Source organism: Urtica dioica, chromosome 3 (genome assembly GCF_054948205.1).
Source record: "Urtica dioica subsp. dioica isolate 48M chromosome 3, U.dioica_male_clone48M_v1_H2, whole genome shotgun sequence".
Lineage (NCBI taxonomy): Eukaryota > Viridiplantae > Streptophyta > Magnoliopsida > Rosales > Urticaceae > Urtica > Urtica dioica.
This window is the reverse complement of record NC_142758.1, coordinates 1,897,453-1,920,183: the sequence shown is the minus strand read 5'-3', so window position 1 is coordinate 1,920,183 and position 22,731 is coordinate 1,897,453. Positions and strand designations below refer to the sequence as shown.

General features: G+C 33.9%; 5 protein-coding genes across 9 annotated transcripts; 1 reads left to right on the top strand and 4 right to left on the bottom strand.

Moving 5' to 3' along the window:
• Positions 1–24: 24 nt before the first annotated feature.
• On the bottom strand, positions 25–2,789 carry LOC149401990 (uncharacterized). The gene is made up of 5 exons (XM_089608750.1): positions 2,415–2,789; positions 2,160–2,317; positions 1,203–1,797; positions 986–1,077; positions 25–481 (listed from the first exon to the last, which is right to left on the bottom strand). The coding sequence occupies exons 1-5, from the start codon at positions 2,733–2,735 to the stop codon at positions 346–348; spliced, it is 1,302 nt and encodes a 433-aa protein (XP_089464876.1). The 5' UTR covers positions 2,736–2,789; the 3' UTR covers positions 25–345.
• A 2,610-nt stretch (positions 2,790–5,399) lies between these two features.
• LOC149401989 (anamorsin homolog) lies at positions 5,400–8,460 on the top strand. The gene is made up of 8 exons (XM_089609740.1): positions 5,400–5,543; positions 6,124–6,278; positions 6,787–6,950; positions 7,163–7,264; positions 7,565–7,724; positions 7,825–7,961; positions 8,063–8,137; positions 8,231–8,460. The coding sequence occupies exons 2-8, from the start codon at positions 6,140–6,142 to the stop codon at positions 8,267–8,269; spliced, it is 816 nt and encodes a 271-aa protein (XP_089465866.1). The 5' UTR covers positions 5,400–5,543; positions 6,124–6,139; the 3' UTR covers positions 8,270–8,460.
• A 344-nt stretch (positions 8,461–8,804) lies between these two features.
• On the bottom strand, positions 8,805–10,273 carry CCB3 (cofactor assembly, complex C (B6F)). Its single transcript, XM_089609741.1, has 3 exons — positions 10,040–10,273; positions 9,880–9,923; positions 8,805–9,308 (listed from the first exon to the last, which is right to left on the bottom strand). The coding sequence occupies exons 1-3, from the start codon at positions 10,080–10,082 to the stop codon at positions 8,838–8,840; spliced, it is 558 nt and encodes a 185-aa protein (XP_089465867.1). The 5' UTR covers positions 10,083–10,273; the 3' UTR covers positions 8,805–8,837.
• Positions 10,274–14,561: 4,288 nt separating this feature from the next.
• On the bottom strand, positions 14,562–17,300 carry LOC149401987 (E3 ubiquitin-protein ligase, putative (DUF177)). Of its 2 annotated transcripts, XM_089609425.1 has the most exons (8): positions 17,174–17,300; positions 17,000–17,043; positions 16,562–16,765; positions 16,314–16,403; positions 15,960–16,049; positions 15,768–15,848; positions 15,640–15,685; positions 14,562–15,085 (listed from the first exon to the last, which is right to left on the bottom strand). In XM_089609425.1, exons 1-8 carry the CDS (start codon positions 17,220–17,222, stop codon positions 15,006–15,008), a joined length of 684 nt encoding a protein of 227 aa, XP_089465551.1. In that variant the 5' UTR covers positions 17,223–17,300; the 3' UTR covers positions 14,562–15,005. The 2 variants fall into 2 exon arrangements, with proteins under 2 accessions (XP_089465551.1, XP_089465552.1); XM_089609426.1 differs by lacking the exon at positions 15,960–16,049.
• Positions 17,301–20,369: 3,069 nt separating this feature from the next.
• LOC149401986 (uncharacterized) lies at positions 20,370–22,694 on the bottom strand. 4 transcript variants are annotated; one of them, XM_089610198.1, is made up of 4 exons: positions 22,614–22,694; positions 22,414–22,461; positions 21,398–21,893; positions 20,370–20,985 (listed from the first exon to the last, which is right to left on the bottom strand). In XM_089610198.1, exons 3-4 carry the CDS (start codon positions 21,851–21,853, stop codon positions 20,545–20,547), a joined length of 897 nt encoding a protein of 298 aa, XP_089466324.1. In that variant the 5' UTR covers positions 21,854–21,893; positions 22,414–22,461; positions 22,614–22,694; the 3' UTR covers positions 20,370–20,544. The 4 variants fall into 4 exon arrangements, with proteins under 4 accessions (XP_089466324.1, XP_089466326.1, XP_089466325.1 ...); XM_089610200.1 differs by having other exon boundaries at positions 21,398–21,885; positions 22,614–22,688; XM_089610199.1 differs by having other exon boundaries at positions 21,398–21,885; positions 22,414–22,686.
• Between the last annotated feature and the right edge of the window lie 37 nt (positions 22,695–22,731).

Sequence of the window (22,731 nt, the reverse complement as noted above, 5' to 3'; positions counted from 1 at the left end):
TTTTAACATGATACCAGAGCTAAATACAATAAAACAAAATCGACTAGCATTCATGAGCCAAAAGAGATTTCTTCAGCAAAATCAATCGACGTATTATATGTATTACATACATAGTGCAGAAATTCAGACATAGCTATATTTTAAAGCAGACAAACATGTCCACACGCATAACTTGGTCGATCAATTGATGGTAAAAATCAAGTCGGTCATTGCATTTGTTATGGCACATCAAACTTTTTTCTAGCACTAGCTGAAGTCTGATATATAAAGTGTAGATATACATACAGACCTAACTTCGCTTCTAAGTTAAGTTAAGAGTAATGGCAAAAAGAAAACTTCCCAAGCTCAAGCTTTCCTCTTCCTTTTAGTTAGATGACTTTTTGTACTTCTCATATTCGAAGCCGTCATAAGTTTGTACTCAGACCTAGCCATTTCGCTAAACTTACCAAACCGCGTTTCATAGAAGTGCCACAACTCTGACCTGATCAGATCAATCAAAGAGTTGAAAGCAAACGAAGAAAGTATATCCAAGTAAATATTTGTCATGATTGGCACTTTAGTTCACAAACCAACCTTATGCGAAGATTGATCCTCAAACAAAGTTTTAGCATTGATTTTCATAAAAAATATTGAACTTTCTACTATGAAATACAAAACCTTAATTTAAATATATTACGAATTTCAAGAAATTGTTTATAATTTTAAAAAGTATTATTAAAAATAAAATCTTAGTCTAAAATCCAAAATTGTTAACTTTTACTTATAATGTTTTTAGAGTTATTTTATAATTTATTTAGTTTATTTGATCAAATGAACAAGTTATTTAAGCTAGAAAAATATGTTTAAAGTTTCTTAGGCGATTGATTTCATTAAAGAGTTTAATATATTTAGTTTTGCAAGTACCAGGTTTTAGCCCGTTAATTACATGCTCGAATAGCATATAATTGCACATAACTAATTAGTATTTGAAGAGCTAGTTGCTTACCAGTACGCCAAGAACTGAAATGGCTCGTACTTTGCATACAGTTCTCGAACATCTTTCTCAATCGTCCGAGTGCTCGAAGGTTTTCCATGAACCTGAATTACGCAATATATATATATATATATATATATATATATATATGCACGAATAATATATATACTTTCAGTATACAAATAGAGAGTAGGTGATCAAGAAATAGAAAGGAAAAAGATAAGGCAACCTGTTTCAAATGTCGGATGGTTTCGGAGTCGGAAGGGACAACGTGGTAAAACCCCATGCACATGAGCACATTGGCACGGGTAAACGGTCCAAACCCATGAATTTGCTTCAGCTTATAGTCCAACTCAGAGTAAATCCTTGAGCTTCTTTCCCTGCAACAAGTCTCTTCCATCTCTCTCAGCCCGATTCGGCCATCCACGACACCACGAGCAAGATTCAGTATCCGCTTCACTCTGTATCCGAGTTTGCAGCGCTTGGCCAGAAAATTCTCGTCCAGTCTCGAAATCTCCAACGGGCTAGGAAAATTTCCGATCCCTTCGAAATCAGAGTCGGGACGATCTCCAAACGATTCTTTGTATGAGTCGGAAGTGCCTGAGAAGTGTTGAAACTCCGACTCGGGTTTGACTAGCTCGGCTGGTTCTTCCTTGACTGAAGACTCGAAAGCCTCGGACTTTTCGACGATTCTCTTGGGTTCTTTCTTGGAGGGTGTTTTGGGGAGGAAATCTGAAGCCATGGCTGGTGGTACAGATTGCTTTGTTTGCAGTTCAAGCTGAAGATCACAGAGTGCCTGAGCCATGGAAAGAGTCCTCGGCCACCTACAACAGATTAAAATCATTAAAAAAAAAAAAAAAAAAAAAAAAAAAAAAAAAAACACCATTTCCTTCATCTTCGTGGTTGTGAAAGAAAAATGCTTACAAAGTTTCATATCCAATCAGCCATATTTAGTTTATAAAAGTGCTAGCAAAACAGACTCTTCCACTAGGATGATGATTTTCGCACTCCTAATCACATACGTAATATATCAATATATCTCCCCCTTTCAAATCCCACACAATGAGAAGTTTTTAAATGCGTAGATATGTACTCTACTGCCAAGAGCTCCACTTAGAATAGTAATAAGATCAAACACATGGTGTGCAATTCAAAAGACAGAGTATAGAGAGAGAGAGAGAGATACGAGCAATTGCAGAGAAGAATGCACTTGACCATATCCTCAAACAAGCTGGGAGACCTAAACACTCTTCCCACCACAAAACTCTGATCGTAAACGTCACTGAAATCCCTCCCAATCTTCTCGTCGCTCTCCGACAATCTCAACATTCTATTCACCTGCGTCTGCAAAAAAACAAAAAAAAAAATTGAAAAAAAAAGACACACACTTTCCATAATCCAAAAAAAAAAAAAAAAAAAGAAAAGGGAAAGAGGAGTCAACGAGTAGAGCTTGTTCATCCTCGAGGCTGAGGGAGCGAGTTCCGGCGCCGAGTCGGAGTCGGAGTCGGAGATAGCGACGGTGTTGGGGTTGCGAGATGAGAGCCAGCACGGACTCCGAAGGGTCTGAGAGGCTGAGAGGGCGGAGGAAAGTCCTGGAGAGTGGGTCCCACCGGTTGGGAGCCATGGCGAACAGGCCGTGGCTGCACACGGCGGCTTCCAGGCTGAATGAATCGCCGTCGCCTGGGAGCTTGACCTCCAACGACACCCATCGCGTGTCGTTTCCTTCGCCCTTGGTCGTCGTCGCGTCGTCGCATTCTCTCATCTTCTTCAGCCCAATCAACGTCTCGTATTGTGTCTGTGTTAGACAATCGGCGGGCCTAATTGAAAGAAAGAAACAGACAACGTCTCTTTTTTTTAATTTTTTTTTTTTTTTAAATTGTCTCAACTATTAGCAATTTTGATGCTTTGGACTAAAATAGTAACTATTTTTTTTTATACATTTACTAATAACTGTAAACTTATATCTACAATTGTTATTAATTATAGACATATAAGTCTACAATTTATGACAACTGTATACTTTCATATTTACAGTTACTAGTAAAAGTGTCCAAAAACATAATTGCTATTATTTTTGCCCAAATTATCAAAATTGTTACTTATTGAGACCATTTCCTTTTTTGTTAAAGGTCCAAATGCCACGCTTCTAATTCCTGGGGAAAGAAAGATGGATAGAGGTCCAAAAACGCCCTCATAAAAAGTAGTGATTTTTTAGCCAAGCATGAATAACACGATTGCCATGTCCATTTCATTTGTCGGTATAGTAGTCTTGATCTTGACGAGGTTCACCACCTCGTCACAATTAAATTGGATTAAAATGTTCGTATAGCGGCCATGTGACTTGCCTCCTTCGAACCATGCAAAATAGTCGAGGCTTTCAGCACCTCGGGATTGAAAGGTCGAGCGAAAGGAGAAATAAAGGCTCGTATAACAACGCCAAAATGATTACGAAAAATACATGTGACGTCACACTTCTTTCCAATGGTGTCAAAAGCCGCATCTACACAAATGGAAATTACGTCCCGGCAGTGGCGGATCCAGATTTTAGAAAAAGGGGGACAAAAAAAAATTAAGTTGAAAAAAAAGGCTAAATTTTTTTAGCACAAAAATTTGGGCTTTGGGAGGGGTTAGGCCTCTTGAAGGTTACACATGGGTCTGGCCCTGCGTCCCGGCTTCCATAAGGATTGACACGGCTAAAAAAGTTCTAATCAATGGCATATCTCTAGTCATCACCCATAACTCTTCAAGGTATCTGACCAACTAAGTGATAAGATCGGTCATAGTCTCCACCGCATTGTTGTGGATCATATTATTTTAGCGATTCCACGCACTCCACATCAACACAACAAAGAGATCGAAATCCTTCAATTATATTTAGATAGATGCAAACAATGGTTTTTATAATGATAAAATAACACATTATAAAATTATCATTAAAAAGGGGCCTTGAACTTCTAATCTTTTTTTTTCCTAGCGCTTTGAATTGTAAATCAATTGAATTAGGAAAGCATAAATAGAGGAATCGATGTTAAAAAAAAAAAAAAAAAAAAAAAAAAAAAAAAAAAAAAAAAACGTTTGGAATTTTAATATTAAACCATTGTATTTTGTTAGCGTTAAAGATCAAGTTTTAGCTTCAAAATTGCAAGATTTATTGCAAAATTAGCAAGAAAAAATTACATGTTTGTTTTGAAATATTGGTCCCTTGATTCAAAGTAGCCCAAAAAATAAATAAATTATACTTTATCCCCTAAAAGAACATAGCCTAAATAATAAGCCTCAATGTAGCTGAGTTATTTTTGAATTTGCTCCTAATTTTATTCAAGGCAGTGTAGATTTTTAGCCATTTTTAAACTTAAAATTGCATTTTAGCCACCGTTTAGATAATTTATGTTTATTAGCCAGGCGAATTTATTACCACTGGAAAAAGACTTCCTTACCCCTAAATAACTTCCACCATATACAAGTGATATAATTAAGAAATAAAAAAGGAAAAAAATAATCTTGTAACTAATTTCTTAATTTAAGCAACTATTAATTAATTTTTTAATCTACTCTCGGAAAGAAACAATAAAAAAAAACTACATAGAGCAAATTTAAAGCAAATCAAAATTGCAAAATTAAAAACCTGAGAACGCACAAAATTATTAACGAATATTACTTAAAAAGAAAAACACATGAAACGATTATTACCGAATATTACTTAAAAGAAAAATAGCAGAAACGATTATTAACGATTAGTATCGATTATTTACTGTATATTTTTTAATAAAAAACAGAAACGAAAATCAATCGGTAGTTGTTCAATTCGTGATCCCCACCCACGACGCTGAAGCTGATGACGTGACGCTTCACGTCCAGTCTTTCCTCTTCGGTTCTTTTTTTTTGTTTTAGTTTATTTTGAATTCATAAAATCCAGATCCTATAATTAAGGAATTTAAAGAATAATGATGATTTTTTAATACGAAAATCAATTTTATTAATTAACTAATAAGGGTATATTTTGTACAAAATAAGTGGTTTCACTTACACATCATCGATTTGGCTAATTATCAATTATTGGTTAAAATAAAATTAATATATGTTTTAAGTGGTTTATTTGTTAACAATTCTCTTTTATTTATTAATTCAAATAAATCAAAAAAAAGGGCCTTCGTTGGTAGGGGACTTTGGGCCGATGCCTCACTCGCCGCGTCTCCCTCTTGGGCCGGGGATGGAAAGGTTGTCAGTCCACCGATGGTTAGCGTCGAAGACGGTGGAGATGAGTTTAAATGAAATTCACGCTAGGTTCGAATTAAGTTTCAATTGATAAAAATTGATACTTTATAAAAACATGATTCTCATATGTCCTTAACAAAATTTTGAAAGATTTTCATTTGATCTTTTCTTGGATCAAAGAAAATCGTCAAACGGAGCGACTAATAAAGAATGAGTAAAAATGTAATATAATTATGAAATATGAATATAAATGTAATATATGTTATATAAAGCTCACGCGTAATTGAGTTTCGTGAAATCTCTTTTTTTCTCCTCCTCTTCGCGAAGCCTCTCGACTCTGCCTTCTTCGAACAAGGTACTTTCTCTGCTCTCTGATCCCCTTATCGGCGCGATCAAATATTCCAATAAGTAAACTAGGGTTTTAAGGATTTTCTTATCCATCTTCACTTCTGAATCGTGTTTCAACTTTATCTGCGCCTCTTTCTTTCCATCGTGCTCTTCTGTCTTCGCGAAACCCTCGCTTTTTTTTTTCCTCCGCAACCACTGAAGAAAAAAAGCAAAGGTTCTCTGGGGTCTCTCTGTTGCCTCTCTTCAAGAAGAAGCCCGAATCTTTAGTTTCTTTGGATGTTTTTTAAAATCTTTTTTTCTCTGTTTTGTTACTTGCATTTGGTTGGACTCAGAATCAACCTTTTTTTTAATCCATTTATTGTGCACTCTATGTGTCACCAAGATTCGAAAAATGAAGGTTTTTACACCCCTAATTCAGTTCGGGTTTGTTTTCAGGGTCAAAAGATTACAGGAGCTTTCCTATTTTTGTCACAGTTTGTTGATTGGCATAGGATGTAAATGATGATTAAAAGTATTAACCAAAAAATACATTATTTTTTTTTTACTTTCTTGTTCTGGAATTGTAATTTGTGTTGGTTCTTTCTCAGATTAAAGATCTTCACGATGCTCGGGAGCGTGTTGGCGTTAACTGACGATTCGGTTCTATCTTCTTTTGCCGTTTACAATGCACTCGGAGAGCTTGAGGCCGGTTTTGGGATTGAAAACTGTTATCCTCTTATCATCACTCAAGTGTCTTTGCTGAGTATTTTCCTCTTCATGTCTGATTTAACATCTTAATGATAATATACTATTCAGCTTTAGAACAGATCTTTAGTTCAACTGCTTTATGTTATGTTTGTCTTTTTTTAAAATGCATTTATACAGCTTGTTTCATCTTAATTTTTCACGAATAATTTAAATTAGATTCTGTATAATTGGCGATGGGTTCTTTTATTCGATAGGGGTCAGATTTAACACCAAGACAATGCATGTTTGATTAGTTTTCTAATTTTGAGCATGCATGTATATCCTTTTTGCTAGGTAGTTTATAGATGCCCTTAGGTAAGAGCCTCTGTGAGTCTTCACCGAAGCAGAGGTCACACTCTCAGTATATAATCTGAGGAGTTGAACAAAAATTCTCTGATATCTTCTAGAATCTGGTGTTGGGGGGTTCATGGGGTTTCAATAAAGTAGAAAAACTTTAGGTTGTTTAGTGATCCAATATGTTATTTATATGATGTTCTTATGATTTTGGTTTTTGGTGTTCGCAGCTCATTTGCCAGTTCAATCTTCGTCCGTGGATGCTGTAATTTCTTTCTGTAGATCGGTTGAATCCCTCAATGAGCAGTTGTTTAAAGAAATTTCAAGAGCGATGAAGCCAGGAAGTATAATACTCTGCCACCTGCCTCAGTTTGCAGCTGAGGCCACAGATAAGGTAATGAAATATGTGCTCATATTATTTATATTTTTCTCAATTCATCTTGATCGGGTTATAAATAGTTTCTTTGGGATAAGGTTGGACTCTTTTTTTATATCTCTTTCGTTTTCTTTCTTCTATTAGTTAATAAACGGCTCTTTACGTGTGTGAATATTGATATTGAATTTCAAATTTTTGACGATAAACTCTTGTGGTATTGCTTTTGGCAGACTATCTCAGATATTGAGCGCAAGTTGCTTCTGGCAGGTTTTCTTGAAGCACAATCACTTCAGCTAAAACCTGATTCGGAAACTAATGCACAGTCGATTATGGTATGTCTCAGTGTTTACTTGTGTAGTCTGGATGATCCTTTTTCCATTTCAATTATATTTCATTTATGAAAAAAACATCAAATCTGAAGTGAAACACTTGAAAAGGATGGGAGAATTTCATCTTCTCCACATGGCTAGTTATCAATGTTAATATTGGTAGTATGTTATGGTGCATTTTTCCAAGGCTTATCCTTTTATTAAAGTCGATGCAAAGTTAATCCTTGTCAGCCATAGATTTTTGTATTCATATTGTTTATTATGTTCTAGAGACGTTGATTTATTGTCTAATTTTGATTGTAGGTTAAGGCGAAAAAGCCTTCTTGGAAACTAGGGTCATCCTTTGCCTTGAAGAAGGCTTCAAAAAAGCCGCCAATAGTTCAGATTGCTGATGATTCAGATTTGATCGACGAGGATAGTCTCTTAACCGAAGAGGATCTGCAGAAACCACAGCTACCTCAAGGTTTGATCACTATACTAGGATCCATAATCTTTCAAATTGCCCTCAATAAAGTCCTCTTTTTCTAGTATCTTATGGCACATGACCTTTTGGGCTCTTCCAGTTAGCGACTGTGAAGTTGGAGCCACAAAGAAAGCTTGCAAGAATTGCAGTTGTGGGCGAGCCGAAGCTGAAGAGAAAGCTGAGAAGTTGGGACTGAGTGACGATCTACTTGAAAATCCTCAATCGTCTTGTGGCAGTGTATGACCTTTTATGACATCTTTTTTTTTTTTTTTTTTTTTTTTTTTTTTCAATGATTCGCATGTTGAGCTTTCTGATTTCAATTATATATTTATTTGCAGTGTGGATTAGGAGATGCTTTTCGTTGTGGCACTTGCCCTTACAGGGGTCTCCCTGCGTTCAAGCTGGGCGAAAAGGTAACTCTCTCTCTCTCTCTCTCTCTCTCTCTCTCTCTCTCTCTGTCTCTCGTTGTAGAACATGAGGATAATGATTGGAATCGCTTTGTGTAGGTGACTTTGTCGGGAAACTTCCTTGCAGCAGATATATAGACGAAGAAGGGTGAAGAACACTGCTAGTTTGATCATATGTTATAGAAATGAATGGGTTTTCATAAACTGTACACCGATATGGTGTTACAATTTTGTCAATCATCTGACAAACACTTAAAATAAAAGATGTCTTTATTCCCTTGTAGTGTATTTGAACCTGAAATGCTGACAACTGTAGTTTTTACTTTTTACCATTACTACACATTTTTCTTCTCTTCTGCGAAAATATTACGTATATCATTTTCTGTACACTAGACCTGAAACGAATGTGTATAACTGCTAACCATATTGAGATGACCCAATGCAAGTTACTTCTGAAATGAGAATTCACTCACATTAGTAAAATAATATGCTGAAATGAATTGTAGAAAGAGAATTGTCAATGCGGATTAAATTTACAGATTTATGATGCATTTGCAGGGTATCAAGTAGAATCCATGATTCTAATGCTCATATTATCAAATGATAGAATAATTTATTCTCATATCACATGGCAAAAACAAGCTCTATATAGCACGTATATTATAAAAAAAAAAAAAAAAAAAGCCCTCTTAAGCTACACGCCGATTTAAACTTGCTGGGAAAGAAGAACAAGCAGCCCTTGTGGACCCACCAATATCTCATTCAGAAAGCTAACCAATCCGAACCAAACAACTGGCGTCACGTCCACGCCACCCAATGGCGGAATTACCTTGCGAGTCAAGGCAAGTATTGGCTCTGTCGGAGCATAAGCCAACACGTACGGGAATTTCCCCACGGGGAGATTCGGGTACCACGACATCACGATCCTCAGCACGAAGAGGAAACCCATCGCCGATAGAGCCGGCCCTAGAATCCCTATCGCCAATTTTGCCGTTGCAGGGTCGAGATCGCCCAACACCAAACCCTCCGTGAAACTTGCGGTGAGATTTTGTGCCGATATTTGCATATTTACGATTTTGTCCAAATAGTTTGAATCGATTTGGGCAAGCTCCGCATCTGAAAAGGCTCCGAGACTCGCGCAACAAAATGAGGTGTGACCCGAGAGCTTGCGTCTTTTCTGTCAAAGAACATCAAACAAACACGAAAATCTATTGTCACTTTGAGCAACAAGATCAGTAACAATGTTAGGCTTTACATTTATGCCTATTTTTTTAAATTTTTTTTTATTTTTTTTTATTTTAAGTTCTATCTTGATGCAAACGTGACTTTAACTCGTTTATAAAGCTAGAAACTCATTGGCATTGGCATTGTCATTTTGACTCCAATTATTCTAATTTTATAGAGCAACCTAAAGGAATACAAAATAAGAGGATTGCATAGCAACTGAGCTATGAATTATTCTATTTCCATCTCCAAACTTGAAATCGTCGTGAAAATATGCATCTAAAAACTAGAGAGATCAGTATTCCTACTGATGCAAGAATCACGGCTAACAAAACTAGACAGAGTGTAAATGATAAATAAATAAAAAATAAAAAAACATCCCGGCTAACAAAATTGCTCATTTGGTATTTTCATTTCGAAGTACTGGCAAGTCAAAAATCAAAGAAAACAGGTGAAAATAAATGTAAAACACCCAAGACCCATTTGTTTCATTTAAAGAAATAATAGAAAGCGGAGATACTTACAGAGAAAAGAAAAGTTCCTGGTTTGGATATATGGGGTCGATATCCTACGAAAAATAGATGATAGATAAGAAGAAATATTTTAGATAAACAACGCTTTGACAATTGTGCAAGGAAAAAGTAAAATGAAAGAACATAGAGTAGGTTGGTTTTATGAAGTAACCTTTGATGGGAAGCTGGTTGATAAGGAAAGAAGAACTTGCCATGATTTCACTGCAGAGCTTCGTTTGGGAGGGACACAGAGATGGTTAGGACTCGGTTACGTTATCCGAAATCTAAAGCAGTAAATGATTTCATAATACGGCATGATTTCATAAAGCTGCTGAAGAACGTGAATAGAATCAACGACTTTCGGCGAGGTTTGGTGTCGTTTCTTTTATTAAAAAAAACCCCAAATTTGATACAAGAAGAGAGAGAGAGAGAGAGCAGGGGAGAAAATAAAGTAAAATCTTGGCTACGTATCTAACTTCAATCTCTGCCGCTGAATTTGAGTCGATCTGATGGTCCACGACAAGCATAACTACACTGGCGTGGATATATGTTAGAGAAGATAAATTTTATTTCCTAAACTTCAAAATTGAAAAAATGTCAAGATGAGAGTTCTTAGTTGAAAAATATCCAAAATTAGATTTTTATTTCAAATTCGAACAAAAATGTATTTTCTAATGAATTTCATCTGAATTCATCGGAACTCATCAGAAATCAGATGAGTTTCGATGATTTGGACTAATTTTACAAAAAAACAGGTTTTTAGACGTCACTCTATAATAAATCGGCGTTCACTCTATAATAAAGTGACTTAATTTTTTGTAAAACATAGAATATAAGTTTCTTAAACAGTGATTTCAAATAATGAATTCCGAATAAAAAAAAAAATTAATACAAACAGTAACTAAAAATATTATTTCTCTAAATAAAAAATCTTTAAACATCTACATTCATTTTATAAAACATCTTTAAATAAATATTATAAGTTTTAAATTATTAATATCATAAAAATAATAAAGTAGTCACGTTTTTATTAATAAAGTAGACACATTTTTAATTAATAAAGTAGACACATTTTTTTTTCTTCATAAAATTAGTAATTTGAAACTAATAATACTTTAAACATTTTTAGGTTTACTCAAAATGTTATTTTTGTAATAAGAATATTTTCCTTGAAATTATAATTCAAAACTTATAATATTTATTTAAAGATGTTTTAAAAAATGAATGTAGATGTTTAAAGATTTTTTATATGGAAAAATAATATTTTAGTTATTATTTGTATTTGAATATTTATTCGGAATTGACTATTTTAAGTCACTGTTTAAGAAGTGACGTCAATTATAACTTTATATTTTATGTTTTACAAAGAGTTAACCTGTTTTTTTTTTAATGTAAAATTAGCCTAAATCATCGGAACTCATCTAGTTTCCGATGAGTTCCGATGAATTCGGATGAAATTCATCAAAAAAATATAAAAAAATTAGAGGTTAAATTGGCTAAAATGACATTTTTATCCGAATTTGGGTCAAAAATCCAATTTTTGATATTTTTCAATTAAGAGGTCTAATCTTGATATTTTTTCAATTTTGAGGTCTATAAAATGAAATCTCTCTAGAGAGATTTCATTTTATAGACCTCAAAATTGAAAAAATATCAAGGCTAAACCTCTTAGTTGAAAAATATCTGAAATTGGACGTTTGATCCAAAATCGGACAAAAATGCGTATTTAACAAAAGAACACTAGAAAAATGTTTGTGAACTTTTACTTCCAATAGTTCATATGGGTCCATAATGTGTCTCCAACTTAACAAAAGAAGTATGATATATGATGAATTAAGTAATTGAAATTAGATTCTAGTGTTAAAAACATTATTAAATTGTCAAAATGATATTTTGAGGTTTATCATGATGCTAAATAATTTATTTTTTATATCGGTGGCAAATAAATAAGGTTAAAGCAAATTTTAATCATTGATTTTATACATATCATTTTTCTATCAGTGTTAAACTATTTAAATGAAATTAATGAATTGTAAAATTGGGATTAGTTGATGAGAACATTACATGGATTGAGTTTGGCCGTGCCTTCTCATTTAGTAGGCTTAGTCTAGGTCAAGATTAGTTTAAGCCATATTCTATTTTGTTGAATTATTTTAAGTGATAGTTAAATGATTTAATAATATGCTTAGACCTTATTGGTTTGAATCCTTAAACAAGGATCAAGTCGTTGGCCGTGTGGCTTAACTAAATGAAGAGAATGAGAAGCATTCTCGGTCGGACGGGATGATGTATCATGGTTTGAATATATTTTTTGTTGATTTTTTGTGGCTTAATATATAAAAATTTAAAAAATGTCCATACTCTTATAAATTATAATGATAGGCTTGTCTGCCTCGTTCATGTTTTTCATATAGTAATAGTAATGTCTCACCTTTACATATAATTTTAACTAAAAATGGGTTTTAATTTAACAACAAAGTATAAAATGTGGCATCAAAGACTGCCGCGCTCAAAAAATAAATATTCTCTATAATGTAATGATCGTTATTCTGTTTTAAACATGACCTGACAATTAACTCGTAAGTTAGCACAATTATCATCATTAATGCTGGTATTTTTTTTATTCTTTTAAAGATTATAAATTAAAGAAAAATTACTATCATCAAAGTGAGAATGGTCAAAATATAGGGAAGCCAAAAAAAGCTCTAGCCACGCTCTCTCTAAAAAAATCAAGACTTGGACTTTTAATTTTCGACGTCGTCGCTTCCCCTAAATCAATGAACGACTCTCAACCTAAGGAAATGTACTTTTTATTTTATTAACTTCTTTATGTTTTGCTTTCTATTTTAATTATGTTTCAATATTAATCCAGACTTGTTAGATCTGACTTTTGTACTGTCCGATCTTTAATCGGAGTGATTTTGAATTTTTCTCAAGATCTGAATCTCAGATCTAAGATATGATTATCTGCTTTGGGCGTGAATCTCAGTCAAACAAGATACCTAAAACCGCTATCTGCAACAAGCGAAGGTCGACGTTTTCGCTCGTGATTCATAAAGTAATTTGATAATGACTGGTTACCTGCATAAACGGGTAACCCACATATTATTTTGTTGTATTCTTGTAATTTAAGCCTCTGACTTTTATCAAAATATTCCTTTGAGGAGCTTTTTATAAAATTAAAAGTGAGAATGGTCATATGAAAGAGATTTAATAAAGCTCCTTTGGGATAAATTAGGAGATTGACTCTCATACAATGAATTCATACCTTATTTGATCGTCTTAAATTTTATTTTTTTGCATATGGATTTCGACACAAGTATTATTAAACTCATGTCACTTTATCAAAATCAACTAATATTCAAAATTTAACAAGTTTATTACTAAAATCAAGAGATAAATATTTTCTTACAACATTACTCTTTCGTGACCGTTTTCGTATTTCGTGATCGTTTTCTTATCTTGTGAAATGAACTGTCAATTTTTTTAAAATCGGTCATGAAATATAAAATTTCGTGATCAAACTATCACAAAATTTCGTATTTTGCAACCGATTTGTCACAAAATTATAATACAGTCTTTGCACAACTCATTTAATAATAGCTATCAAACTTTTAGTTTAAGGTTTAATCTAGTAAAGTGATGTGAGTTTAGTAATATTTGTATCAAAACCACTTTTACATATGCCATTTGTAATTTTATCTACTTTACATATGCCAGCTACATAAATTTCGTTCACATTTATAATATGAGTATACAAATTAACCAAAAACCAGTTTATCATATCCAAAACATAAATTTGCTGCCACATATAAATAAAAAAATTGGATTAGTTAATTGATCCAGTTTAGAAAAGTAAACCATTGTCGGTTTTTAATTTTTATGGAATCAGTTCGGCTTTGATTTTTCATCAAATTTGTTATTGGTTAATTACCTGAATTATTTTGTTTGTTTAATATTTATTTTATTTTATTTTCTGAAAGTTACTCTCATTCTCCATGAGACTTGTTACTAGTTTTTAAATTTTGTTGCTTATTATGCATTGTACTATTGTTGATTATAGTTAAATTAATTATGTTGATTGCTGTTTTATTAACTTATGGAGTTATGTGTGCTATCGTCAGGCACGAAGCCAGCTTTAATTGAGCGGGGGCTTTAGCCCCCCCCTCAAATTTTTTTTTTTTTTTTTTTTTTTTTGCATTTTTTACCCACTTTTCATTTTTTTTTATAATTTTTTACCCTTAAAATTTACAAATTAGCCCCCCCTGATTTTTTTTTTACAAATTAGCCCCCCCTAAATGGAAATCCTGGCTTCGTCCCTGGCTATCGTCGTACCCCGATTCTGTTTTTCATGAATTGTGTCTTACCTTTGTGTTTATGTGTACAAATGTATTTATATTTTTGGTATTAATCTGCTGTTTTATTGCCAAACATAGTCAAAACTGTATGCTTTTTAGACTTATGAAAATGTACATATATATATATATATATACATTTGATATATGACCCTTCAGACAGATAATTTGATCTAAAGTAATTAAATTGAAATATTAATCAAAGTAAAATAGATAAACTAACTCATCCATGACTTGTACTCAACTCAACTCAACTCAACGATATGTCATAAAATCTGATTTAAAAAAAAACATGTCATAAAACAAACTTACGTATTTGCTCAAAATTTGTTCTAGAACTTGATAAAACTTGTCTTGAATATTCCTAGAAGAGTACAAAACAAATTTATAGTGGCATTTGAAATTTGTGAGTACAAGCGAAAATGAGTGAAGAATAGAGTGCTTACTACCTTGAGGGATAGTTATGAACAAAATGACACTTTCACACATAATTTTCAATTTCAAACACAGTGAGATTGAAAGATCAATATCATGCCAAACTATACACAACTAAATTATATATACCAATACAAACGTTGCCTTATACGATATTCTATGCTAACTAACATGGTCTATAGTCTATACTCTATACTACAATGCTTCTCTCGAGCACCTTAAAACTATATTGAAAATGGCTGAAAAAACCAAGAAACACGTGTGAATATTTACGTTATAATAATCTTGATAGAACTTTCTGAGACTAGTCCTCGGAAAAAGATCTTTGAATATTCTCAGTATGTCTTGTTAAGAATATTGAGATTTCTTTAACTCCAAGAGTGTAGACCACCTCTTGTCAATTGAGCCAGCTTGCAGTGCATCCTTGTCTATAATAAAATAATAACTCATTAAATCGGTCCCTGGACGAGGAATTGATCATATATTATTCTACCAGTAAATAATTTATGTCATATTTTTGTTCAAAAATTAATTTTCTTTTGAGAAAAATAATAATCATCAAACTTAAAACATATATGTCAACTTTTAATTTTTTAAAAGAAACTAATTAAATTATATTAACCTTAAAAATACTAATAAAGTTTGACTTTTTTAAGTAAGATTTTTATATTTATGATGCTTTGTATAAATATATACAAGTTCATTAAGTTTGTTTAATTTTTTTTATGAAAGAAACTAAATGCTTGAACTTGTACAAAACCTATAGTTTGAAGGCAAAAAAGTAACTTGCATGTTAAGTAAGTGATTATTTGCGCTTAAATCCCCGGTAGAAGATATTATTCTGATTTTTTTTTTTTTTTATGAAACGTTCTTTAAATAAACTGTATATTATGAAGAAAAAATTGCAAAAAAAAATGCTTTCACCATTTTTGTAACTGCTGTTAAAAAATTATAAGCTAATTCAAACTATAATAATACTTACTTTGGATCGTGAAGGGAGATTTCTCACACACCTCGGAGCAAGTGTCCTTGAATGAAAAATATTTTGTCATCAAGTTTAGTCACATGAAAATGGCTTTCTTAGGCAAATAAATTGTGTGTAATCTTTACCTGTATGGAGGCTGTAATCCTTATGGTGTCTTTGACAAGGGAATCAAGATCTGCTTCACTTCCGGGTTTTACATAAATCACCTGTTGATTCAGCAATATAAATCTAAAATCTCACTTTCATTTTCAAAGATTAATCACGTGTTTATATATTTCCTTAAACTTATGATTATCATAAATATTTTACAGACTCACTGACGGATCTTCGCCACCGATTTCTGGTAACGAGTCCTCGCATCGGACTCGTCTCGATGGTAAAACCCACACATTAAATTCAGTGTCAATCTGTTTCAATGAATGCAAGGGAAGTTAAACAATAAAGTTTTATTTGTATTTGATTACTATACTAGTATTGAACTCTAACTAAAAAGAGTATTAGTTAAACATATTTTCACTTTTATTTGTTGATTTTCGTGATTTATTAAAAAAAAAAAAATTTGTAACAAACTAATAACTTCTTTCTATTTAAAAATTAAAATCTATTCAAAATTTACTTTTGAAACTCTTAATTTTTAATTTAACTCTAACCCCGAATTTTGAATGACAAACCTTTCTGCAGTATGTAGAGCTACAAATGCTACATTTCCTGGGGAATGATGTGATTATCCTTCCATCAACGGAGAGTCCAAAGCTTGCATGCTAAAAAAATAAAATTGATTATTATAATTCTGGGCAATTGGCTTCAATTTAGACTTATCAATAAAGAAAGGTATAATTAGATACAAGAGTTTAATTTTTTGTTTACTTGGATATAACTCAACCTGTTCTTGATTAGTTTACTGTGAAATAAGTTTTACCTTCTCTACGGTGAGTGTGACAGAAACTTGAACATTTTTTTTATGATCATCGTCGACCAAATCTTCCAAGCGAAGATCATTGAGGGACAGTTTGTATTCGGAGTCCCAATTCCCGTGCCATTTACTATCTGCAGGTGAAATCGTGATGAAACGCCGCCGGATTGGATTTGTGTTCGGGGTCGTATTGTTACTTCTTTTACCAACCTGTAATAATTGATATTTTTTTAACGCCATGTATTGTAACATACACTAGCTGTTAAGGCTATCGAAAAATGACATTCTGGTAAATTGATTGACTGTCGTAAAGATGTTAGTTAAGTTTATTAGTTACTGTATTAGTCGTTGATATTCTCAATTAGTTGTATTAATTACGAGTCAGAGAAAGAGTTTTAATAATAAAAAAAACACACACACAGAGAAATTGCCATTGGTACTTACTATGATTTTGGGAATTTTTGGCTTGCATATCCGAGTTTGTGATCCTAAAATCTCTCAAGCACGGCCAAGAAAAAACATAATAAATCAGACTTCTGTCATTGATTTTGATTTTTAGGATAGAAAACAGGCAGATGCAGTTTCTTACAAAAAAAAAAAAAAAGTAACAAAATTTACCTTCGATAACATGGACATGATTATTGAGAAAGCAATAACGAGAGGCCATGGAGTTAGAGAGAGAGAGAGGATATTGGGTTGTGACTTGTGAGTAATATTATCCACTTGTTTCTTCAATACAATCTCTTGCACGTAACCGGCAACGGGCTATACCAAATTTCTCTATTTATGAAATTTTCTGTAATTAATAATAACAAAAATAGTTTTGTGAATTTTTTAAATGAAGATAAAATTTCGTATAAGATAGTTGAGTATGAACGGGTGTTGTTACTATGGATTGACTGTTTTTGTTATTGGCAAAATTGATGATGTTGGGTACAACTGTGCTAAGGGGTGGACACGGTCCGATCCGGTCTAAAACAGATCAAAAAATCAAAACCGATTTAAACGGTTTAAAAAAATTAAATCGGACCGGATCAAATAAGAAAAAAAACCGGACCGGACCAAACCGGTTAAAATGGTCCGGTCCGGTTCAAATTGTTTCAGACCGTTTTGGACTGTTAGACCATTTTAAACCAGAAGGTTTTATTTTAACCTATTATCTATTTATATTTTCTTAAATCCGGTCCGGTTCTCTTTTAGACCGTTTTGGACTTTTTGAGACCGGACCATCTTAGACATATTTTTTTTTATTTAAATACTAACCGGTCCGGTCTGGTCTAAACCGCGGTTTAATATTTAGAAAAACCGGTGAAATTTTAAACCGTTTAAAACCGAACCAATGGTCTAAAACTCAATGGTCCGGTCCGGTTTACGGTTTTACCAATTTTTTGCGCCTCCCTATCTGTGCTGTGACATCTGGTATACTATTTCACGTCAAGATCTGTGACGTGGAATTTTTGAAGAATACTTTTTGTCTGATTTGTTTCCGTGATTTTTCTGATCGTCCAATGAGGTTTCAGCAGGTGCATTGGGAAACCCTAGCAAAAGACACACAACTGAGAATGTGTCATATATAAGGAATGTTTTCTCTCTTTGGTAGGGTATTACACACTTAGGGTTTTTGAGAGAGTTGTCATTGCCGAAAAACCTTGTCCTTTGTGTGATGTTACTCTGTTGTTCTTGACTGCCATTGTTGGAGCATGTTTACAGAGTTGGTTTGTGTATTTCTAGTATTGTAAAACACACATTGTTATAAGCGTTGTTCAAACACTTGGTGAGTGTGTTAAGTGGAAAGTGATGGGTGCTCAAACACAGGGGGAGCCTGTGTTAGAATTCACTATGGTAGTTTTGAAATTTAAGAAACCTGGAAGGTGATCGTCCATAATTGTCCACCGTTGTACTTACTCTACCGTTTAGTGATGTTTTCTATCCACCGAGAGTTTTATCCCTCTAGAAGTAGGTACGATTGGCCGAACTAGATTACCAATTTTGTCTCTTTATTTACAATTTATTTAAGTTCACTAATCTGGCAAACTGCTTTGTGTTGCTTAACTTGTTATAACATCATAAGAGACATCCTTGTTATAACCTTGCTTTTCTGGGGTGTAGTCCTTGGTATTTTGACTGTTTTCGTTGAGATGGATGCTTTCAAGGAAGGTGGCTCTGTGAGCCGTGCTCCTCTACTTGATGGCTCAAACTATGCTTACTGGAAGGCTAGGATGAGTGTTTTCATCAAGTCTATTAACGATAAAACTTGGAAAACTGATGTGAATGGATGGAGTCCTCCAACAAAGCTCCTTGAATATTGAGTCACCTTTGTCACAAAGAGTGAGAGGGAGTATGATACCATTGAAGATGAAGCTGCTCTGGCTAACTTCAAAGCACTTAATGCCATTTACAATGGAGTAGACAAAAATGTGATCCACACTTGTGAGAGTGCAAAAGAAACTTGAGAAATTCTTGAAACATCATATGAAGGCACTGACAAAGTGAAGAACTCTCATCTTCAACTGGGAACCACTAAGTTTGAAAATCTGAAGATGTTGGAGGAAGAGACCACCAATGATTTCTATGTTCGTGTGAGAGATCTTTCTAATGAATCTCACTCCCTTGGTGAATCAATGTCTGATGCTAAGCTGGTAAAGAAGATCCTTCGATCTTTGCCACAAAAGGTTCAAGATAAAGGTCACTACTATTGATGAAGTTCATGATACTTCGAAGATGAAGGTAGATGAGCTCATTGGCTCTCTTCTCACGTATGAAATGCCCTTTGAAGCTGATCAATCTGAGAAGAAGCCAAAAGGAGTTGCCTTCAAAGCAGCAAATTCTAACTCTCTCTCCCAGAATTCTGATGTTGCTAATGATTCTTATGAGGATACCTTAGCAATGTTGGCTAAGAATTTTGGCAAAATTATGAGAAGGCTGGAGATATAACTAAGAAACAACAATGACCAATCCGGTGCTCCTTTCAACAGAGACAAAGTCACCCAATGTTATAAACCCGAAAACTACTACAAAAAGGGAGAAATGATCGTGGCTATGGACGGTAAAACAGAGGGAAAAGAGATTCGAGGTAGAGAATGTGAAGGATTTGACCACATTCAAGTCGAATGTCCAAATTACCAGAAGAAGCAGCAGAATAATTTCAACGCCACACTCGGTGATGAAGACACTAATTCTGACAATGTTGAAAAAGAATTTCTTGTGAAAAACTTTTTGGCGTTCACTGTATAAATCTAAGAATCTCTTAAATTAGTTTCAGAGGAGTTTGATACTGATCCTTCTTTTGAATCTTTGCCTAGTTCTTCTGGTATTACTCAGGTTGCCCATCCAAAGGATGATGATCTTAGTGATGAAGCTCTCCTAGAAGCTTACAAAATTATATTTATCAAATGGGCAGATTAATTTAATGTGTTTCTGAAACAGAGGAGGAGACTTGAAGAACTAAAAGCTACTGAAGCCAAACTGTTGGAAAGAATCGCATATTTGAAGGACTTCCCTGATTCCTTGAAAAAAAAGGATTTAAACTCTTCTCTCCGAGAAGACCAATCTATTGAAAATCAACACTGATTTGAAGAAACAGGTTGCTAAGCTCTCAAGTGACTTATATGTTATGACCAAATCTGTTCAAATGTTGAATTTAGGTACCTCTAATCTAAATGACATAACGAAAGATTTGACAACCCTCCTCCAGCCACACTGTGTACTCAGGGAGATTTAGTTTCAGTTAAATGCAATTTCTGAGTTTCAAATAAAAAAAAAATGTCCTTATTTCTTTAGACTATGAATAGCTGTGTGTTGTAACCAGCAAAACCGATGAAAAGCTGTTGCGCTGAACTATACGAATCAACGGTATACATTACAAATGAACTACCTTGCCTTAAACCTTCTAGAACCATTTTGATTTTACAGAGAATAACCAAATTCCTAAGATATATGCGTAAAGTCCCCGGTGGCCTTGGTGCTCATAAATTAAGAATCTAACTCGCTCACAGAAACATTGCAATCTTATCTTTGAGACTACTCTTTTTCTTTGCCATGAGAGGGGCGATTTCGTCTCTAACAATATCAGATTTATTCTGTATAATTCCGAAATCCGGGGAAACCGCCACTTCAGTTTTCTTTTCATCCACGAGTTTATTCAGCAATGGACCCAAAAATAGATCAAGCATGTCGCGAGCAGGGTCTCCAGTTCTACGGCTTAACGCTATTTCTCCAACCGAACCGCTATTCGATTCAGAAAAAGAATTTGCGTTTGTATCATGTGTGGCTTTTCTTTGATCACGGTTATTTGTTGATTCATCGTGAATCCGGTCCCCGTTCGTGTCCACGGACTCGATCCTCGAAGAGAGTGTTGCTGATCTGAATCTTCGCTCACCCGTTCTCTTTAAAACACCGTTTCGCTCTGTATTCCTATCATCCATGACATACTGCAACACGATAGCATAATTCAATGTACAATTAGATTTTCGAAACAATTTCGTAAACGATCGGAAACCATGACTAAAATTTGTTAAAAGCTGATTCTCTCAATCAAAGACCATTACAAGTCACTTCCCTTACACTTCTAAAACACCAGTTCAAATATTGAAATGACTGATCAGATATTTCTTTTTGAATGTCCTTTTTATTCAAGTTAACGACTTCGACAATCAAGGCGATGGGATTTAAGACATAAATGCAATATAATAATTTGCTTCTATCCAGATATTCAGAGTCTTGCACCAGAAATATGTTATAAGTAAAAAAAAAAAAGAGAAAAAATCTGTTCTTGAGTCTTGACGAATGCAATAACAATCCTTTCAGCAAATGAAAAGAAGAAGAAAAAGAAGAAAAAATTACCTCTTTAGCAATAGTCACGAGATCTTCTACAGTGAGTTCAAAATCTCCGTCCGCATCCTCGTCATCCATAAGAGATTGGATTCCCAATCCCTCACTATTCTCCAAACCTCTTGTCTTTCTTCGCCCGTTATCAAATGCAGATTTCGAAAGATCTCTCCGAGTTCTGTTACACGTCTTCGTGGCCACAGCGCGAGAGACATCTGTATCAGAGTCCGCGTCTGAAGGATTTTCCCTCTGCCTTGCTCGTTTCCTATTGCACTTCACGAGAACGCGTGAACTCTCTTTTGAACGACTTTCTTCTTCAACGACTATGCTCTCCTTTGTTGTTCTATGCAACAACACTTGTTCCTCTGAGTGATTTTTCTTCGGCTTAGTGTTGTCGAGGCTTCCACTTTGATCGGCCGAAAAAGCTCCGATCATCCACGATGGCAAACGCCGCCCTCCTCCTTCGGCCATTTTTATCACATGTCGAAAACCGATTCACGATGCTGAACTCCTAATTAAAAACAGATAATTAGTTTAAACCCACTTGCAAAAACCGCTGAGCCTTGAAATTCTGAACAAATGTTATTCTAATCTTCTTCGTAAACACATTGCTATTTCTACACCTACAACCTGAGAGCAATGATTATTTGCCCATTTAGATTATTAATAATTCATACTTTTTTTTTATTACTTGAGATACCGATAAGATTGTATACTAATAATAATAATTTATTTATTTATTTTTTTTTTTATAACAACAATTTGAATTTAAAAACGAATAATTTTTTTTTTCTTTCAGATTCAATAGATTTAGGACTGAGATATGTTTGAAAATTTAAGGATTATGTGCATTCGTTCGTAAACATACTAACTCCAATTTGTTTCTTGTTAAAACGCATTCATCTACGATTTCTTGAAAAATACATACAAAAAACAAATTTCAATGGTGGGAAGTTTAGCGCATAAAAATAATATATATAACAGAGCAACAAAAAAAAGAAAGTAAAGGGAAACAAGTACAAGAATATTACCTTAAACCAGTTACAGAGAAAATGAGTAAATCAAGCGCTTGAAGATTTCTGTATGTGTGTTTTGTTCGTGTGATCAGGAATAAAATCAAAGACCAGCGAAATCGAAATCAGTGTCAATAGTCATCCAAACACCGAGGGAATTATTGGAAACCTTGAAATCCCTAAGAATCTTATCGTTTTCTTTTTGAGGAAGTACTTACCAGATGAGATCGTCAAGAAATTTACGAGCTTTTTTTTTTTTTTTTTTGCTTCTTTCCTTTAGTTTTGCCCGCTTAAATAACTGTTGCAATTGGCATATCTCTTTAAACGATTAATTAG

Coding starts and splice junctions, on each gene's coding strand:
- CCB3 (XM_089609741.1), bottom strand. CDS start 10,082: ATGGCAAGTTCTTCTTTCCTTATCAACCAGCTTCCCATCAAAG. Junction 9,924..10,039: donor CAACCAGCTTCCCATCAAAG/GTTACTTCATAA, acceptor TATTTTTCGTAG/GATATCGACCCCATATATCC. Junction 9,309..9,879: donor CAGGAACTTTTCTTTTCTCT/GTAAGTATCTCC, acceptor GTTCTTTGACAG/AAAAGACGCAAGCTCTCGGG.
- LOC149401990 (XM_089608750.1), bottom strand. CDS start 2,735: ATGAGAGAATGCGACGACGCGACGACGACCAAGGGCGAAGGAAACGAC. Junction 1,798..2,159: donor ATTCTTCTCTGCAATTGCTC/GTATCTCTCTCT, acceptor AATCTGTTGTAG/GTGGCCGAGGACTCTTTCCA. Junction 482..985: donor TTTCAGTTCTTGGCGTACTG/GTAAGCAACTAG, acceptor TGATCTGATCAG/GTCAGAGTTGTGGCACTTCT.
- LOC149401986 (XM_089610198.1), bottom strand. CDS start 21,853: ATGGCCGAAGGAGGAGGGCGGCGTTTGCCATCGTGGATGATCGGAGCT. Junction 20,986..21,397: donor TCGTGACTATTGCTAAAGAG/GTAATTTTTTCT, acceptor ATCGTGTTGCAG/TATGTCATGGATGATAGGAA.
- LOC149401989 (XM_089609740.1), top strand. CDS start 6,140: ATGCTCGGGAGCGTGTTGGCGTTAACTGACGATTCGGTTCTATCTTCT. Junction 7,725..7,824: donor GAAACCACAGCTACCTCAAG/GTTTGATCACTA, acceptor GGGCTCTTCCAG/TTAGCGACTGTGAAGTTGGA. Junction 8,138..8,230: donor CGTTCAAGCTGGGCGAAAAG/GTAACTCTCTCT, acceptor CGCTTTGTGTAG/GTGACTTTGTCGGGAAACTT.
- LOC149401987 (XM_089609425.1), bottom strand. CDS start 17,222: ATGGCCTCTCGTTATTGCTTTCTCAATAATCATGTCCATGTTATCGAA. Junction 17,044..17,173: donor TCATGTCCATGTTATCGAAG/GTAAATTTTGTT, acceptor GAGAGATTTTAG/GATCACAAACTCGGATATGC. Junction 15,686..15,767: donor GGATTACAGCCTCCATACAG/GTAAAGATTACA, acceptor TTTTCATTCAAG/GACACTTGCTCCGAGGTGTG.